This window comes from Chiloscyllium plagiosum, unplaced genomic scaffold (assembly GCF_037043375.1).
Source record: "Chiloscyllium plagiosum isolate Xiang-an unplaced genomic scaffold, Cpla_swu_hap1 HiC_scaffold_6, whole genome shotgun sequence".
NCBI lineage: Eukaryota > Metazoa > Chordata > Chondrichthyes > Orectolobiformes > Hemiscylliidae > Chiloscyllium > Chiloscyllium plagiosum.
This window is the reverse complement of record NW_028270144.1, coordinates 57641164-57661214: the sequence shown is the minus strand read 5'-3', so window position 1 is coordinate 57661214 and position 20051 is coordinate 57641164. Positions and strand designations below refer to the sequence as shown.

General features: G+C 41.6%; 1 protein-coding gene across 1 annotated transcript in view; it reads left to right on the top strand.

The window, feature by feature from the left end:
• The first annotated feature begins 1522 nt into the window (after positions 1-1522).
• Positions 1523-20051, top strand: part of LOC122551047 (deuterosome assembly protein 1-like) — a 149804-nt gene continuing 131275 nt past the window's right edge. The window contains exons 1-2 of the mRNA XM_087988543.1: positions 1523-2415; positions 14147-14203. Of these exons, the coding sequence (XP_087844669.1) occupies positions 1523-2415; positions 14147-14203 (950 nt within the window). The remainder of the gene's footprint in view (positions 2416-14146; positions 14204-20051) is intronic.

Sequence of the window (20051 nt, the reverse complement as noted above, 5' to 3'; positions counted from 1 at the left end):
TATTTATAGACTTGTACTATATGGTAACAGACCCTTCAGTCCAACTTATCCATGCTAAGCAGACATCCTAAATTAATCTAGTCCCATTTGCCAGCATTTCGTCTATATCCCTCTAAATCCTATTCATACACCAATCCAAATTCTTTTTAAATGTTGTAATTGTACCAGCCTCCACCACTTCCTCTAGCAGCTCATCCCATTCCCGCAGCATCCTCTAAGTGAAAAAGTTGCCCCTTAGGCCGCTTTTGCGTCAGTTGTGGAGGATGATGAGCTGAGGCATTGTATGCTTTAGTATCGACCTGACTGAGCGGGCAATGCTGCTGAGATCAAAAATAATAAGCGCAAAATCTCCCTAGATGTGGAACCACCAAATTCAACAAAATATAGCAAGTACTGGAAGTCAGGGAAAGAAAGCTGGAAAAGCTCAACAGGTTGGTTGCATTTTGTCAAAGATAAACAAAGTTTATGTTTCTGGTTGACATTAAAGTAGGCCATGGGATTTTAACGAAAGCTCATTGAAACAAAACGCTATTTCCCTCAACAACAATGCTGTAAACCCTGCTGAATCTGGCCAGCATATTTTACATATTTCAAGATTTGTGTGTGTAATGTCATGAAGTTCATAAATAACACTGCAGACTTGACAACAACCTAAATTAGGTAAAAACAATGGCTGCAGATGCTGGAAACCAGATTCTGGATCAGTGGTGCTGGAAGAGCACAGCAGTTCAGGCAACATCCGACGGGCAGCAAAATCGACGTTTCGGGCAACAGCCCGTCATCAGGAACCTAAATTATCTGAGAATGCAATGGTGTAGATTTTGACAGCACAGGGTGACAATAATTCTGTGGTGTCTCTCTGCAACAGCACCGTATCCCACTCAGCTCCCCCACATCTTCCTGATAAACTCTCCAATTTCTTTCTTTTCAGGTAACCGTGGATATACAACTGCTGCATTGAAGGCATTCTCAGATCAGATGAATTTGAGCGTTTTCAGACTAGGACAGCGACAGACTACCTTATTGTAATGATTAAGACGGGAATGCCAAGTGACGATGGGAAAAAAATGAATTGACATCCTTTATTATTATTGTATATTCATTGCACAAAATGCAACATTGTCTCCAGGCTATGTTGTCCTTGCACACCTTCTCAGTGACACCACTCCGACAGCGCGCATGCGCTGACCAACCACCGTGCACGCGCCCCAGCCCCGACTGGGTCTGTACATGGAAATGGTTTTAATTGGGGAGTTTTGGAAATATTTGAGTGAGTGTTTCTCAGAATTGTTTTCGTAAAACGATTCAGCAATTTGAAAGAGTGACAATACCACAAATACAGAAAAGCAAGTTACGCAAGAATATCCAGTCTCCCAAAATCTGCTGATTGCAAGGGGAGTCAATGAAACCGTTAGAGGTAAAAATGAACTGTTTCTTTTCGAATGGGTTAGGGCCTCCGCATGGACGTGCCTCATTGGGCGGGGCCTCCGCATGGACGTGCCTCATTGGGCGGGGCCTCCGCATGGACGTGCCTCATTGGGCGGGGCCTACGCATGGACGTGCCTCATTGGGCGGGGCCTCCGCATGGACGTGCCTCATTGGCTGGGCCTCCGCATGGACGTGCCTCATTGGGCGGGGCCTCCGCATGGACGTGCCTCATTGGGCGGGGCCTCCGCATGGACGTGCCTCATTGGGCGGGGCCTCCGCATGGTTGCGCCTCATTGGGCGGGGCCTCCGCATGGACGTGCCTCATTGGGCGGGGCCTCCGCATGGACGTGCCTCATTGGGCGGGGCCTCCGCATGGACGTGCCTCATTGGGCGGGGCCTCCGCATGGACGTGCCTCATTGGGCGGGGCCTCCGCATGGACGTGCCTCATTGGGCGGGGCCTACGCATGGACGTGCCTCATTGGGCGGGGCCTCCGCATGGACGTGCCTCATTGGCTGGGCCTCCGCATGGACGTGCCTCATTGGGCGGGGCCTCCGCATGGACGTGCCTCATTGGGCGGGGCCTCCGCATGGACGTGCCTCATTGGGCGGGGCCTCCGCATGGTTGCGCCTCATTGGGCGGGGCCTCCGCATGGACGTGCCTCATTGGGCGGGGCCTCCGCATGGACGTGCCTCATTGGGCGGGGCCTCCGCATGGACGTGCCTCATTGGGCGGGGCCTCCGCATGGACGTGCCTCATTGGGCGGGGCCTCCGCATGGTTGCGCCTCATTGGGCGGGGCCTCCGCATGGACTCACCTCAATGGGGACGGGGCCCCCGCATGGACGTGCCCTATGGGAGCGCGGCCTCCGCATGGTCCTTCCTCGTGGGGGCGTGGCCTCCGCATGGTCCTTCCTTGTGGGGGCGGGGCCTCCGCATGGTCCTTCCTTGTGGGGGCGGGGCCTCCACATGGACGTGCCTCCTTGGGGGGTGGGTTACACAGTGAGCAATGATCTTTTGGACCCCTCTTTCCATGTGAATATTATCCAAAGTTAAAAAAATCACATAACACCACGGTTATAGTCCAACAGCACTAGCACTAGCTTTCGGAGCGCTACTCCTTCATCAGGTGGTTGTCGAGTATAAGGTTGTAAGACACAGAGTTTTATAGCAAATTGTCCGAAGGTTCTCCACTAACATCAGCAACAGAAAACCACTTTTAGCCTTAATTTAGACAAGTTGTTGTAAACATATCAAATTAAGCAGCAAGCTTTCAACCTTTTCAATTGGTCCGGTTGAGATTGATTTCGCAATTTGTCAGAATAAATCTGTTTGGTAAAAAGAGTTCGGTGTTTTAAGCACAAAGTTATCTCGCTTTTACACACATTCAGGAAAGAGATCCTGTTTCAGTTGTATTTTCTGGTACAGGTTATCACACGTTGCGGATATTTTATTTTCTCAGTTTTATATTGGTTATTTGATTGTTCTGGGAAAGCGAGGTACATATTAAGAGTTTTACTATTTTGATACTGTGTATTTAATATTTGGTTTGGGGAATTAGTTCAACACGACTTTACAATTGCAACGACAAACATAACCTACACAAGTGAAATGCCAATCGACGGCAGCAGCGCGAAATGCTCCTTCAGTAGCGGCAAGCGTCACTGACAGCTGACCGGGATCTCGAATTAAAACGTTTGATGTTTCAATCGGGAAGAACCAGCAGGTTGTGAAGAAAGAAATGCAAAACTTTACGAATTGTAAATAGTGCATCTTTTATTTCCCTTAAAACAGAAAGCCACACCTGGGTTTAAAATAGTCTGAGGGTAAGTATATGATGTTTGAGAACTTCCAAGATTAATCAAACCAGTACATGCTTCTGGTGAATGATGTAGTTCGGTGTTAAGGTGCACATTTGGCATGTGTCGTACTTGTAGACAGTATTCCGAGCGATCGGTTGAGAACGGAGCATCATTAACAATTAACGCATTTTTCGTGCCAGGTTGAATTTTGGTAGGCAACACAACATTTTAGGAACTTGAATTGTGGCGCGTTTCCATCAAAATAGAGTATTAAATAAAAATGGGTCAAAAAATTTACATTAAGAAATTGGCTGAGTTGGGAACCTGCAGAACTCGATCTGTTTCAGCTTAATATAAATTGATTCTTCTCATTTTCTAAATTCATTCATTTAGTTTCCTCGTAATTTGATGAACACACAAAAGTCTTGAAATTCTGATATACATTTCACATCCACAGGATATCCCAGTATTTTTACAGGCAACTTGTTATAAGTGACGTAACTCCATCAAGTTGTACACAGTAAGCTCCCGCAATAGCTGTTGCCAATTGACCCACAATTGACACCCATTTTGCAGATTAATTTTCTGAATATGTTAATGGTTAATTAGTTGTGGTAAATACAAGCATACAATACTTATTGATGCTAATCAATCTCTGGGTCAGCATGGAAACTATTTTTGAGTTCAATGGTATTCTTCCATTTAGATAATTAGAATATTAAATGTTTCCTTTTCCTTTTATGTCTCTTTAAATTCAATCTTTCTTTCTGTTTTTGTTCATCTACAGCCTCCATTGTTCTAAGTTTCCTTTTGAATTCTTAAAATTTAGCCCTGCTATGTACTAAGATTAGCATTAACCACTAGCAATAGGCTCTTTCAGAAAGTTGCACTACAATTCTGAGTTAAAATGTTTCCTGCACCCTTAAACTAACAGCCTACTTTGCTCCATCAAGATCTAGCTCATTCAGTACTAAGAAAGCAACTGGACTGGTAGGTAGGAGTGCTGTCTTAGGTAAGAAGTCTATAGCTCATTATTCTTTGTTCTTAAGATGTCTCAATTGGTTTATAACCAAAAATGAATTTGAAATGTATTCATTATTAGTAATGGTTTAAATTGACCAATTTTCAAACAATGCACTTCCACAATTGACCATGATATAAATGTCTCAAATCTGTTTTTGTCTATTTTAAAGCATGTCAGCATTTTACTGTACTCCTCTAAACTAACAACACTTGTTTATTTTGTTGAACCAGTTGGTTTTATTTAACATCTAAATATAGCAATATTCTGAACTTGATTTAACAACATATCTATGTAAAATTCTGTTGTGCATTCACTTTTCACTAGATGGAGCTTGTGTTATAATGTAATAGAATAAAAGTTCAATGCTGCATGATTCATTTTATTAAAAATGATTTGAGTGCTTTAGTGTCACAATTCTTGGATTAATTATCTTTAATTACTTCCAATCCTAATAGTCATCTTTTGAGTTCACTTTCACAGTAGAGCAAGTTGGACTTTGCATCTCCAAAGTAAAGTTAACGTGGGATGGCTTTGGCTTGGTCTCTAGGTTGAACCTGCGGCGTGAATTATAGAAGTGCCGTCACCTTATAATTCCAATGAAAACATTGGTCACTTACTGAATTGACTGTGCACTTTTTTGAATATTCTGATTTAGTGCTGTTTGGAAACTATAAATGATGATGAGTCTGAGCCTGTGAGTTCTAAAGTTTAACTCAGTTCAAAAATAACTGCAGTATCCCATGACAAAAACAAGCAGAAGGAACTTATGCAATTATAATTGAAGTGAACAAACTTGGACATCTGAAATTGTATCACTTGGATAATATTTCTTCCCATTTTCACCTTTGAAAAATGTAGTGTTTCTATTGTCTAGCTGAAAACTTTATTTGCTATGTCTTGCCATTTTATCAGTCCTTATGTCCTTCTGAAGTCTGCTAATAATTACAATCCTCTTCACTGTTTATTTTTGAAAGTTTCTGTCAGCTGTAGACTCAAATTAGTTTGGATCATTTACCCCATATTAACATGAGCAATGACACCAATGACGTCATATGGGAGCACCACTGTATGCCTTCCTCCAGTCTGAAAAACAACTGACTGCCTCTGTTACACACTGCGTACTCCCTTTTGACCAATTTTGTGATTTGAGTTGGTATTGCTGCCTTAATTCCATCGGCTTCAGTTTTGCTAACTAGTTCATATATTTTAGCAAGTAGTTTTAGAGACAATATGTACACAAGGTGAATGGTATTACCCTTATCAAAGAATTAAGTTAATCTCAAATCTGTGCAGGATGACATTGATTAAGCAATGTATTTACAAGTTGCAATTAGTTTTGGCCAAGATAACTGCTTTTGAAAATTCTCTCCCTTTCCCTATTTGAACATTTACAGTTCTCCAGTTTTCTGGTGCCACTTCCATATCTTAGGAGGATTGGAAGATTATGGCCAGATCCTCCTATTATTCTATCCTAGTTTCCACCCAGTAACACAGGATGGATTGGGTGACTTCTTTTGATATATGAATCCTGTAAATCAGTGCATTTTTTTAGCCTATCAAATTTCCTTTATGGCTGCCTTTACTATGACATTAGCAGCCTGTTTTTATTTGTGTGTCCATTTAACTGTATTGACTTGTAGGGTTGGGGAAGTTCAACAGTTCATCCAAGTTTACTGTGTACCAGTGAATTTGAGAGATCATTCGCCTGTTCTGTGTTGGCAAAAATAAAAGGTTCTCAACCATTCAAAGGACATATGAAGTATTCATTGAGTACCTCGGTCATAGTTTCTGCTTCCACAAGGAAGCTTGTTCGCCAATTGTTTTAGCCTTCATTTTTACGATTTGTTTATAAAAGGCTTTGGTGTTTGCTTTTATGTTCCCTACTAATCCATTCTGATTTTCTTTTTCAATTCTTCCAAGCTCTGAGCTTGTTTCTTTTATAATGAAACTAAAATTAATCATAAGCCTCAACTTCTGTTTGATTTTAATCCATCTCTTTTTAGTCATGTAGGGTGTTTTAACTTTGGGGACACTTTTTTTGTATTTGTGGAAGCCTTTAGGTGCTTTTTGAATTATCACCTGTTTAAGGTTTCACTGTTCTTTTACTGTTTTACTTTTTGTCTTTGCTTTCAAATTTAGTAGGGCTAGCTCTCTTTTTCAACTGTGTAATTACCCTCTTCCATTGGTGTATTTTTACAATTGTATTTTTTTTTCACCCATTATTACTCTAAACCTAATAATATTTGAGCTCTAGTTCAAAATGTTCTTTTGATGAAACATACTCCAGTTGTTGCACTTGAGTTGAGAATTGGGCCTAACATTGTATTTCTTGTAGGCTGAGACGTTCTGAGAAAATTCTCTCGTAACTATTTTGGGAACTCCTTGCATTCTTATCTTTGAACTCTGTATATTACAATACAGGGAGCCTTCAAATATCCATATACATTCAAGCATAAGACATGGATGTTTGATTGCATCATGTTCGGTCCCACTTGCAACTGACATAGTAAAGGACTTCAAGAAGATCGTGACAACATTTGGACTTGGGCTGATGAGGACCAAATAACAATTGTGCTAGACAGTGACCATTTCTAAGAGAACCTAATATCTTCCCCCTCACTTCCACTGATACTTCTATTGCTGAATTCCTCCAACATTGTGCTTCCACAAAACGTCTTCCACATAAAAAAGAAATATAAGTCAGAAACTCCGAGGGGAACTCCAACAACATGTGATGTTTGCCATCTAGGATAATGCAGCCTGCTGGATTGGTGCTCCATTCACTGCCTTCAAAGTTCATTCTATCCACTACTCTTTAGAAGATTCACTGCAGCAACTCCTCACATCCTTCCAACTGTGTGACCTCCACCACTGAGAAGGGCAAGAGCAACTGATCCATCTGAACATGACCATCTGCAAGCTCCCCTCCAAATCCCACACATTCCTGATCTTGTCATTTTCTCATTCCTTCACTCTCACTGGGTTAAAATCTTTTAACTTCCTTGTTGATATCACGCAGATGTCCCTATACTCCAGGGACTGCAGCAGTTTAAGATAAATTATCACTACCTTTAGAAATCTACAGAAGAGGGTCTTCATCCAAAAAAAACCACCCTAAATCTACACTTTCTGGCGTTTGGCCCAAAGCCTTTGTTCAGACATTTCAAGTCTTCATCCAAATAAGCATTTTGAAGATTGTGAGGTTTCCCACCTCAACTATCCTCCCAATCAGTAGATTCCAAATTTCCTCCACCCTCTGAGGATGGGGGGTGGGGTGGGGGTAAGGGTGATTGCCCTTCGAACCTATTGCCTTTCACCTTTAAATTTAGGAAGGACCTAAGGGGGACCTTTCTCGCATAGAGGGTGCTGCATGTATGGAATGAGCTACCAGTGAAAGTGGTGGAGGCTAGTACAAGTACAATATTTTAAAAGGCATCTGTATGGGTATATGAATAGGAAAGGTTTAGAGAGAGATGGGCCAAGTGCTGGCAAATGGGACTACATTAATTTAGGATATCTGGTTGGCATAGATGAGTTGGACCCAAGTGTCTGTTTCTGTGCTGTGTATCTCTATGACTATAAATTTTGCCTCCTTGTTATTGACCTTTCAACTAATGAGAACGGTTGCTGCCAGAGTCAGAGACCTACACCACAGAGACCGGCCTATTGGCCCAAACTGGTCCATGCCAACCAAAATGTCCATCCACACTAACCCCATTTCCCTGTACTTGGTCCATCTCCTTCTAATCCTTTCCTATCCATGTATTTGTCCAAATGCCTTTTAAATGTTGCTAATGTACCTGCCTCAACTACTTCTGCTGGCAGCTCATTCCATATGCGCACCACCCTCTGGTTGCCTTTTATTCTTTTCTCCCAATCTTAAACCTTAATCCTCTAGTCCTTGATTTCCCCAGCCCTGGGAAAAAGACTGAGCGCATTCACCCTATCCATGCGTCATGATCTTATACACTTATATAAGATCCCCCATAGTCTCCTGTGCTCTAAAGGGAAAAAAGGAAATCCTATCTAGTCCAACCTCTCCCTATAGCTCAGACTTTTGAATCCTGGCTACATCCTTATCAATTTCTTCTGTACTCTTTCCAGCTTATTAATACCTTCCTATAGCAAGGTGATCAAAACTGAACACAGTACTCCAAGTGTAGCCTCACCAACGTCCTGTACAACTACAACATAACTTCTGAACTTCTATATTCAACATCCTGACTGATGAAGGCCAGTGTGCCATAAGCCTCCTTCCCTGCCCTGTCTACCTGTGACTCTACTTTCAGAGAACTGTGCACCTGAACTCCAAGGTCCTCTGTTCCACTACATCCTTTTAAGAACCTACCATTCACCATGAAAATCCTACCTTCTTTTAATTTTCCCAAATGGAAGACCTCTCATCTATATTAAACTCTATTAGCAATTTCTCTGCCTACTTCCCCAGGTGATCAAAGTCCTGCTGCAATTTCTAATAACCTTCCTCACTGTCCACAATACTGCCTATCTTAGTGTCATCTGCAAACTTACTAATCATGCCTTTTACATTCTTATCCAAATCACTGATATAGATAACAAACAACAATGGGCCCAGCACTGACACCTGACTCTCTCCACTAGTCACAGGCCTCCAGTCTGACCAGCATCCTTCCATTCTTACTCTTTGCTTCTTACCATGAAGCCTATTTTGTATCCAATTTGCCAACTCTCTCTGGATTCCATGTAATCTAACCTTCTAGAGCAGCCTACCATATGGAACCTTGTCAAAGGCCTTATTGAAATCCATATAGACTGTGTCTACTGCCCTGCCTTCATCAACTTTCCTGATCACTTCAGCAAAGAATACATTTATGAGGCATGGTCTCACAAGCACAAAGCAATGCTGACTATTTCATGACCCTTAACCTAGTACAACTTGACTTTGTGCCCTCTGTCTTTGCTGCTGTAGAGCAAATGCCAAGCTTATTCAGCTTTGCTTCACAGCTAAACCCTATCCCAGGAAACATCCTTATAAATCTCCTCCGTATCTGCTCCAGTGCAGTCACATCTTTCCTATAGTGTGGTGACCAGAACTGCACACAGTTCTCCAGCTGTTGCCTACCCAAAATCCCTGCTCTTAATCTATACTACAACTCATAAAACCAAGTGTCCAATATATCTTCTTAACTACCCTATTAACCTGACCTACTGTTTTTGGTTTAATTTATTATAATCACTTATCAAAGTATAGTGAAAAGTTTTTTGTTTTGCTTCAGTACAGGCAGATCGTAACATACAACGATATACAGATCATCAGGTGATTGAACATAGCGACACTTGCATAGTTATGACTGCACAGGTGGTGTATGAAAAATAAGATCAATATGAGATCTGAAATATGACAGGTCTATTCAGCAGGGAAGAAGTTGTTCTTAAACATGTTGTCATGAGTATTTAAGCTTTTGTATTTCCTGCCTGACAGCGAAGAGTTTGGAAGAGATAATAACTGGGTTGGAGGGGTCTTTGATAATGTTGGCTGCCTTTCCATGGCAATGAGAAGTGTAGATGGTGTCAATGGATGGAAGGTTAGCTTGCATGGTGGTCTGGGCTGTGTTCACAAGTTTGTCCAGTTTCTTGCGGTCTTGGGCAGAGCAATTGTTGTACCAAGCCATGGTGCACCTAAAATAGTATGCTTTCTATAGTGCATCTGTAAACGTTGATGAGGATCCTTGTGGACATGCCAAATTTCCTTTGCCTCCTCTTCCTCAGGATGCTACCTTAACCTTTGCATCAACATGAGAGGTCCAGGTGATTTTTGGTTATTGTCCCTCTTAGAAACTTGACGGTCTCTACCATCTTCAGCTCAGCTCCATTCATGCAGTAGGATTGTGTCCTTCTTGCTTTCTGAAGTTGATGATCAGCTGTTTAGTCCTGATGATGTTGAGGAAGAGATTGTTGTCTTTGCACCATATCACCAAGCATTCTATCTCTTTCCTATATTGTCTCACCATCGTTTGATATCTGACCTACAACGTTGGTGTTGTCAGCAAACTTGTAGATGAAGTTCGGATGAAATTTGGCCACACAGTCTTGAGTATACAAGGAATACAGTAAGGTATTGAGTATTGTGTGGAGGATCTATCTTCCCTGATCGCAGTATATGGGTCAGGAAGTCAAGGATCGAGTGGCAGAGGGTGGAGCAGAAACTTATGTCTCTGAGTCTGGAGACTATTTTGATTGGGATTATAGTGTTGAAGGTGGAGTTCTACTAGATAAGTAGAAGTCTGACATAGATATTCCTGTAATCCAGATGTTCCAGGGATGAGTGTGTCGGGCTAGGGAAATGGCATCTGCAGTGGACCTATTATGCTGGTAGGCAAATTGCAAGGAATCAAGGCAGGCTAAGACCTGTGGACAAACATTCTGAGATCTCTCTTACCCTCTGAGATTCATGGTGTCATTGAGTACTCCCTTGTCTTAGTTCTTCTTCACACTTAACAGGATTAAGTTATATCTGCCACTGATTTACCCAACTGACCAATCTGTCTATATCTTCATTACCTACGATCATCTTCCTCAATGACAAGCACTCAGCCAATCTTCATATCAATTGCAAATTTAGTTATCATCTTTTCCACATTTTCTTCTATATCATTTATGAACAGAACACCACCTCAAGGGCAATAGGAATGAGCAATAAATAGCCTGCCCATTGAAAGCCATGTCCTGTGAACTAATGAAAAAAGCTTATTTCAGAATCCAAGCTTGTGCCTTTTATCATCTAGAAAAGAGCAAGGGCAGAAGATGCGTGGGAACAACAATGTGCATTAGTTCTTCTCCACATCTCTCGCCATCCTAACTTGGAAACACATTACAATTCCTTCACTGTTATTGGGTCAAAATCCTGCAAGCCCTCCCTAAGACACTAAGATACACCTCCACTACCACAACTTCATCAGCAGCAACTTATCAGCACCTTAGAAGTGCAATTGGGAATGTACAATAAATACTAGCATTGCCAGTAATGTCCACATCCTATGAATCAAAAATGCCAACATCGTCTTTCTGAAACTGTCTATGAAAGTTTTCCTCTGCTCTGTCCCCCTATTTGATGCTTATGGCCGGGGTTTTACATAGAACATAGAACAGTACAGCACAGAACAGGCCCTTCAGCCCACGATGTTGTGCCGACCACTGATCCTCATGTATGCACCCTCAAATTTCTGTGACCATATGTATGTCGAGGAGTCTCTTAAATGTCCCCAATTACCCTGCCTCCACAACTGCTGCTGGCAACGTATCCCATGCTCTCACAACTCTCTGTGTAAAGAACCCGTCTCTGACATCCCCTCTATACTTTCCTCCAACCAGCTTAAAACTATGACCCCTCGTGTTAGTCATTTCTGCCCTGGGAAATAGTCTCTGGCTATTGACTCTATCTATGCCTCTCATTACCTTGTATATCTCAATTAGGTCCCCTCTTCTCCTCCTTTTCTCCAATGAAAAAAGTCTGAGCTCAGTCAACCTCTCCTTTATAAGATAAGCCCTCCAGTCCAGGCAGCATCCTGGTAAACCTCCTCTGAACCCGCTCCAAAGCATCCACATCTTTCTTATAATAGGGCGACCAGAACTGGACGCAGTATCCCAAGTGCGGTCTAACCAAAGTTTTATAGAGCTGCAACAAGATCTCACGACTCTTAAACTCAATACCTCTGTTAATGAAAGCCAAAACACCATATGCTTTCTTAACAACCCTGTCCACTTGGGTGGCCATTTTAAGGGATCTATGTACCTGCACCCTAAGATCCCTCTGTTCCTCCACACTATCAAGAATCCTATCCTTAATCCTGTACTCAGCTTTCAAATTTGACCTTCCAAAATGCATCACCTCACATTTATCCAGGTTGAACTCCATCTGCCACCTCTCAGCCCATCTCTGCATCCTGTCAATGTCCCGCTCCAGCCTACAACAGCCCTCTATACTGTCAACGACACCTCCAACCTTTGTGTCATCTGCAAACTTGCTGACCCATCCTTCAATCCCCTCATCCAAGTCATTAATAAAAATTACAAACAATAGAGGCCCAAGGACAGAGCCCTGTGGAACACCACTCACCACAGACTTCCAGGCAGAATATTTTCCTTCTACTACCACTCGCTGTCTTCTGTTGGCCAGCCCAATTCTATATCCAGACAGCTATGTTCCCCTGAATCCCATTCCTCCTGACCTTCTGAATGAGCCTACCATGGGGAAACTTCTCAAATGCCTTGCTAAAGTCCATATACACCACATCCACAGCTCAACCCTCATCATCTCTGTGTAAATTTCTGTGTAAATTTGCTCGACTCGGTAGTTGGTGGCTCATTAAAATACCAGTGGTATAATGGTACCTTTTCCTGTTACTTCGCAACTTAAAGGATTTTGTATTTGATCCCTCCAAGGCGGTGCTTTCTAAACTATTTTCCAATGTTACCCAAAATAAAATTAGTTTTTAAAAGAAATCTTGTAACCTCATGCTAGCAAAGTAAAACAATAACAAGTAGCATAATAACATTCAGTATATGTTAATGTAGTATAATTTATGATAAAGTTTTTATAAAAATGATATTTATATTTAGATTTCAACCAAATAAACTCTATTGCCTAGTGACATAAACATGGTGAAGCCCCTATGCCCTCCACACACCCTTTTCATATTTCTAAACCCATTCTCATCCACGCATTGATACAGAAGACCCTCTTTCCGTATCCTGCTCACATACATGCACATCTGCCTCTCTTCAACTCTTCCCGAACTCACTCAGGAATTACTGTTCAAAACTTTTCCACTCCCTCAGTAATCAATCTTATTTTTCCAATCCCTCTTCATCTCACATACACTCCAACCCTTTTCCACTCCCCTATTTTTTGATCTGATTGGTGCCTGCAAACAGGCCACTATCCTGCAGTAAGGAACCTATTCAACAGGCAGTTTGAAGTTGCCACTCAGCATCCCAGCTCAATCATGTGATCTCATGGTTTTTCCAGCCTTTCTCTGCTGAGTTGTTGTGGTAGATTATTTTCTGAAGTTACTTCAGGAGCCTTAAGATACAGGTCAACAATTGTTTTTTGAGCCAATGCTGTGACAAGATTCCAAGGTAGCACTCTAACCTAATGAAAAGTCATGAGTAGACAAAGGTTTTTTTTTTACAGATTCCAGATGTGGCAAGGGATCTGTTACCCCTGGTCTTGTCACTGCCTGTCTTCCAAGATGCCATCCTATTTCATCTCTAAAGCCTGCGGTTTATTCTCATCCTTAACTGTACTCTACTGCTTTATCATTCTTTGTGTGGTACAGGATCCTCTTTACATTCGATTTCTGGAAGAGGCCTCAGGGTTAATGCTGATCTAGCCATGATGTATTTTCATGGCTTAATGCATCAAGAAGCTTGATGTTATCCAGGACAACGCAGTCGTCCTATTGACACCACATCCCCAAATATTTACTAATTCCGTCTTCAGCACTCAGTAGCAGCACTGTGTGCTAAAAATAGCTTCAAGTTTCCTCTCTTGCCAATTGCTTTGAATATATCTCTTCAGTTCTTCAAGCTTCCACAAATGGAATTAGATTCTCCATATCTATTTTGTCCAAACTCGTAATGAGTTTTTAATTCCTCCAACAAATCTCCTTCCATCATTCTTGGAACAGTACTGGCTTCATTAGTCCATGTGACTGAATTATCTCATCACCAAATCTATTCTCCAGTCTCCTCTGAAATTCTTTTAATGCCTCATTTCTTTCTTGAAGTGTTGTATCCAGGATTGACAACTCGAGTTATAGCTATTTATAAGGGTATTGAAAAAAAATTAAGCTTAGATCATTATTGCTTTGGTACTTTGTGTCCGATTGATTATAATTCTTTAAAACTTTTCTAGACTAATTGCTACAATGGACGAAATAATAAAAGGGTTGGAGAAGAATAGTCGATTACGGTATGCATTTTTGCTTTATTTCTTTTGTGGATTAAAATGTATGGTGGCAGTAGCTATAAACTCAGTCAATTTGAGTGTTAAAAGAACTGGATATTTGGTGAGGCCTAATGGTATTGTCGCTAAATTAGTAATTCAGAGACCTAGAAAATATCTGGGGACAAAATGCTGGAGAAAAGCAGCAGATTTGTGGAGAGAAGCAGAGTCCAGTGTGACTTCTACAGAATAGTTGTTCCAGGAACCTGGTTTCAAATCCCACCACGACATGGTGTAATTTGAATTCAATAAAAATCTGGAATTAGAAATCTAATGGTGACCATGAAACCATTGTCAATTATTGTAAAAACCCATCTGATTCACCAGATGGAAACTGCCATTCTTACCTGGTCTGGCCTCTGTGCGACTCCAGACCCACAACTCTGTGGTTAAATTATAACTGGCCTCTGAAATGTCTAGAAAGCCAATCCATTGTATCAACTACTAGAAAGTGAAAAAGGCTGAAACCAGATGGATCACCTGGCATGCAGAATGACAATGGCAAACACAACACTGCTGACCCTTCAAAGCCCTCATTATTAGCACTCTGAGCAGTAGTGTTAAAATTGGGAAAGCTGTCTGTCAGACTTTTGAAGCAACTGCCTAATTCACAGACTCATATTTTATATGCAATGTTTCCAACGAAACAATCACCATCCCTTGGTACACCTAACTGCTAAATGATTTGGTTGAGTAATAAAGAGTATGGCTGTTTGATGCTGTGGGCCATCAGCAGCAGCCAAATTGTACTTCAACACAACCTGCAACTTTGTGGCCTGGTATTTTCCTTCATCTACCATTGCCAGGATCAACCCAGGTCTAATGAAGCTTGCAGAAGGGCATGCCTGAGAAAATGAGATGTCAGTCAGCTGAAGCTACAAATCAGGACTTGTGTGCCAAATTGTTTAATTGTTAGAATCTATTATTAGGGAACTACTAACAGGACTTTTGGAAGCAATTTTTGAAAAGATTTGTAGCTCAGGTTGAGGTTGCTCACCGTAAGTTGTAAGTTTGCTCACTGAGCTGGAAGGTTTGTTGTCAGACATTTCATCTTACTAGGTAACATCATCAGTGAGCCTCAGGTGAAGCGCTGGTGGTATGTACTGCTTTCTATTTGTGTTTGGGTTTCTTTGGATGGGTGATGTCATTTCTGGTTCTTTTTTTGAGAGGGTGGTATATGGGGTCCAAATCGATGTGCTGCTGTTAGCGTTCCAGTTGGAATGCCATGCTTCAAGGAATTCTCATGCATGTTTCTGTTTGGCTCATCCTAGGATAGATGTGATGTCCCAGTCAAAGTGGTATCCTCCTTCATCCGTATATATGGAGACTAGTGATAGTGGGTCATGTGTTTTTGTGGCTAGTTGATGTTCATATATCCCGGTGGCTAATTTTCTGCCTGTTTGTCCAATGTATTTTTTTGTTGCAGTCCTTGCAAGGTATTTTGTAAATAATTCATTTTGCTTGTTGTTGCATAGGGTCTTTCAAGTGCATTAGCTGCTGTTTTAAGCGTGTTGGTAGGTTTGTGGGCTACCATGATGCCAAAAGGTCTGAGCAGTCTGAAAGTCATTTCAGAGATGTCTTTGATGCAGGGTAAAGTGACCAGGGTTTCTGGATACGTTGTGCCTACTTGTTTGGGTTTGTTGCTGAGGAATCAGCGGATTGTGTTTATTGGTGAAATAATGCCTTAATGCAGCTTCATTTGTGGGTGTTGGGACAATTTCTTCTATAAGGTAAAAACAATGACTGCAGATGCTGGAAACCAGATTCTGGATTAGTGGTGCTGGAAGAGCACAGCAGTTCAGGCAGCATCCAAGGAGCTTCGAAATCGATGTTTTGGGCAAAAGCCCTTTATCAGGAATCGGCTTTTGCCCGAAACGTCGATTTCGAAGCTCCTTGGATGCTGCCTGAACTGCTGTGCTCTTCCAGCACCACTAATTCAATTTCTTCTATAGTTAAGTATAAGGTCAGTGTGTTGTTTTGAAATTCCCCATTGAGTGTTCGGTCTACTGTGACATCTAGGAAAGGATCACCAGTATCAGGGTTCCTAACAGAAGCAGTTATGCAGAGACTCGGAAAAAACAGCTCTCCCAACCATCCAACCCAAACTTTGAGTCCACTACGTAGATGACACCTTTGCCATTGCCAAACGAAACAAAATGGAGGAAACCTACAACACCATCAATAAGATTCTCACTGGCATAAAATTCAAAAAAGAGGAAGAGAACAATGACCAACTGCCATTCCTAGAGTCACAGTAGAGTGAACAGCCAATGAGGAACTTCAAACCTGTGTCTACAGGAAAACAACACATATAGACCAAATACTTAAAATAGAAGCAATCTTCCAAATACCCACAAATGAAGCTGCATTAGAACCCACCAACACGCTAAAACAGCAGCTAATGAACTCAAAAGACCCTATACAAACAACAAGCAAAACGAATGTTATTTACAAAATACCTTGCAAGGACTGTAACAAACCCTACATCGGACAACAGGCAGAAAGTTGGCCACCAGGATACATGAACATCAACTAGCCACAAAACGACATGATCCATTATCACTAGTCTCCTTTCATACAGATGAAGAAGGACATCACTTCAACTGGGACATCACATCCATCCTAGGACAAGCCAAACAGAGATATGCACGAGAATTCCTTGAAGCATGGCATTCCAACTGGAACTCGATCAATAAACACATCAATTTGGACCCCATCTAACATCCTCTGAGAAAAAGAACTGGAAGTGACATCACCCACCTAAGGAAACCAAAACACATAAATAGAAAGTGGGACATACCACCAGCGCTTCACCTGAGGCTCATTGATGTTGTTACCTAGTATGGTGATGAAATGTCTGACAGCAAACCTTCCAGCTTAGTGAGCAAACTTGCATCCAGAACTTTTGGAAGATCAGTATAAAACCATGCTGACTCTTGGGTCATATGAAAAGTAAATTGTCTTTGACAAATTTGCTACAGTTCTTTGAAGATGTAACAAGCAAAGTGGACAGTGGGGCACCTGTACATGTAATATATATCTGGAGGTCAAGAAGGCATTTGATAATGTGTTGCACACAAGGTAAAATTGGATGCAGGGATAGATTGTATGGTAGTCAAATTTGTAGGTGGTACTAAAATAGATGGGAATGAATAAATAATAAATTGATAAATAGACATTTAAATGGAAATTTTTGGAAAGCTCAGCTGGTCTGGCAGCATCTGTGGAGAAAGAGTAAAGGTCAAAATTATTTCAGAATAGTTCTTTGGTTTATTTCAAAATGGAAATGTTTGGGTGAATGTGCCAAGCTTTGGCAGATGAAATTTAACATGGATAAGTATGAGGTTACCCATTTTTTGTCAGAAAAATAAAAAGACAACTAATTTAAATGAGAGAAACATCAAAGCACTTTGATACAGAGGGAACTGGGTGTCTTTGTGCATGAGTCGCAGAACATTTGTCTGAAGGAGGGCAAATGAAATGTTGTTTATTGCTTAAAAATATAAAAAGAGGGAAGTAATATTGCAATTGTACAAGACATTGGTGAGATCACACCTGGAACAGTGTTCCTCTAACTTTCTTACTGGCTGCATGGGCCTCCAAAGCCTGTGTGTTTCAGCACTTTTGAAATGTCTGAATGGTAACCCATGCATGAAGCTGTGCAGCTTTGAGAGAACATTGACCTAGAGTATTGCATCTTGTTTTGGTTTCTTTATTTGAGGATGGATGTCATTACATTGGAGATAGTTCAAAAGGTTCACTCAAGTCTTTCAAGAGATGAAAGGCTTGTCTAATGAGGAAAAGCTGAGCAGTTTGAGTTGTACATTACTAGATTTCCTTTCACCCTTCTAAAATCTAGCAAGGTATATAAGATGCTAAAGGGGAATTACAAAGTAAATGTAGAGCAGATACTTCCCCTTGTTCGGAAATCTAGAACAATTTTAGGAGTAGCAGATTTAAAAGTCGTGAGGTGAAATTACTTCTGAGGGTTGTCACTCTGTGGAACAGAGGTAAAAACAATGACTGCAGATGCTGGAAACCAGATTCTGGATCAGTGGTGCTGGAAGAGCACAGCAATTCAGGCAGCATCCGAGGACAGGCAAAATCGACGTTTCGGGCAAAAGCCCTTCATCAGGAATCAGGTTTCCTGATGAAGGGCTTTTGCCCGAAACGTCGATTTTGCCTGTCCTCGGATGCTGCCTGAATTGCTGTGCTCTTCCAGCACCACTGATCCAGACTCTGTGGAACACACTACTCAGTGCATTGGACATCAGGACATTTGAGGAGACAGATTTTTAATTTTAATATTGGGTTAAAGGGTTATGGGGAGTGTGTAGGAGAGTAGAATTGAGGCAAAGATAAGATCAGCAATGATCATACTGTGTGGTAGAGTAGGCTTGAGGGGCTGAATTACCTATTCCTGTTTTTTTTTCTCTAAGTGACAAGTGATAGAGCTAAGTGAATCCACAATCACCTGATCAGATTTAAACTCTGCAATCCTGCAACGTCCAGCCATGAATGGTGGTGGACAACAAAACAAGTCACTGGAGGATGAAACTCCACAATCAGCAATCCTCAATGGGTTTATCCAGCCCATCTAAGGCAATTGATAATGCTGAAGCATTCATAACAATCTTCAGCCAGAGGTGTCGAGTGGTTGATCTTCTGGAAGTCTCCAGCATCATAAATACCAATATTTAGATAATTCAGTTTGCTTCATTTGATATCAAGAAACATTTAGGTCCACTGGAATCCACAAACACTCCAGGTCCTGATATCATTCTGGCAATGCTAACTTGTGCTTCTGAACCTTTGCACCCTTAGTCAATCTGTTCCCATACAACACTAACATCTAACTGCATGGAAAAGTTCCTATCTATGTCCCGTACTCACAAAAAAAAGAATAAATCCAACCTGACTAATTACTGCCCTATTAGTCTCCTCTCTATCATCAGTAAAATGATGGGTGTCATCAGCAGTACTGTCAACCAACACTTGCTTTGCAATAACCTGCTCACTGCTCACCTGCTATTCTGCTGAGTCCCTCACCTTGGACTTCATTACAACTTTGGTCCAAGCTTGGAAAAAAGAAAAGAATTTTGCAGTTGAGTTAAAAATGAGAGCCCTTGATGTTTGACTGCATTTGATAAAGTATGACATGAAGGAACCCTAGCTAAACTGGAGTTTGTGGGAGTCCAAGGGAAACTGTCGGTGGTTGGAGAAATATCTGGCACAAAGGTGGATGGTTGTGGTGGTTGGAGGACAATCATCACTGCTTCAGGACATCTCTGCAGGAGATTCTCAGGATAGTGTTCTCGGCCTAACCGTCTTCAGGTGCTTCACCACCAGTAATCATCCCTCCATCCCAAGTTCAGAAATGGGAATGTTTGACTTCACAACTTTGAGTCCTGTTCCTGATGACTCAGATACTAAAGCAGTCCATGCCCAAATGTGGCAAGACCTGGAAAATATCTAGGTTTAAGTTAACATTTGCCCTACACAATTCTGGTGTTACCAGAATTTTACCGTGTTACTGTGGGTGGCACATGGCTCAGTGGTTAGAACTGCTGCCTCATAGCACCAGGGTTCCAAGCTCGACTCCAGCCTTTGGCGAATGTCTGTGTGGAGTTTGCACATTCTCCCTGTGTCTGCATGGGTTTCGTCTGGGTGCTCCGGTTTCCTCCCACAGTCCAAAGATGTGCAGGTTAGGCGAATTGGCCATGCTAAATTGCCCATAATGTTAGGTGCATTAGTCAGAAGGAAATGGGTCTGGATGGTTACTCTTTTTGGAGGGTAGATATGGACTTGTTGGGCC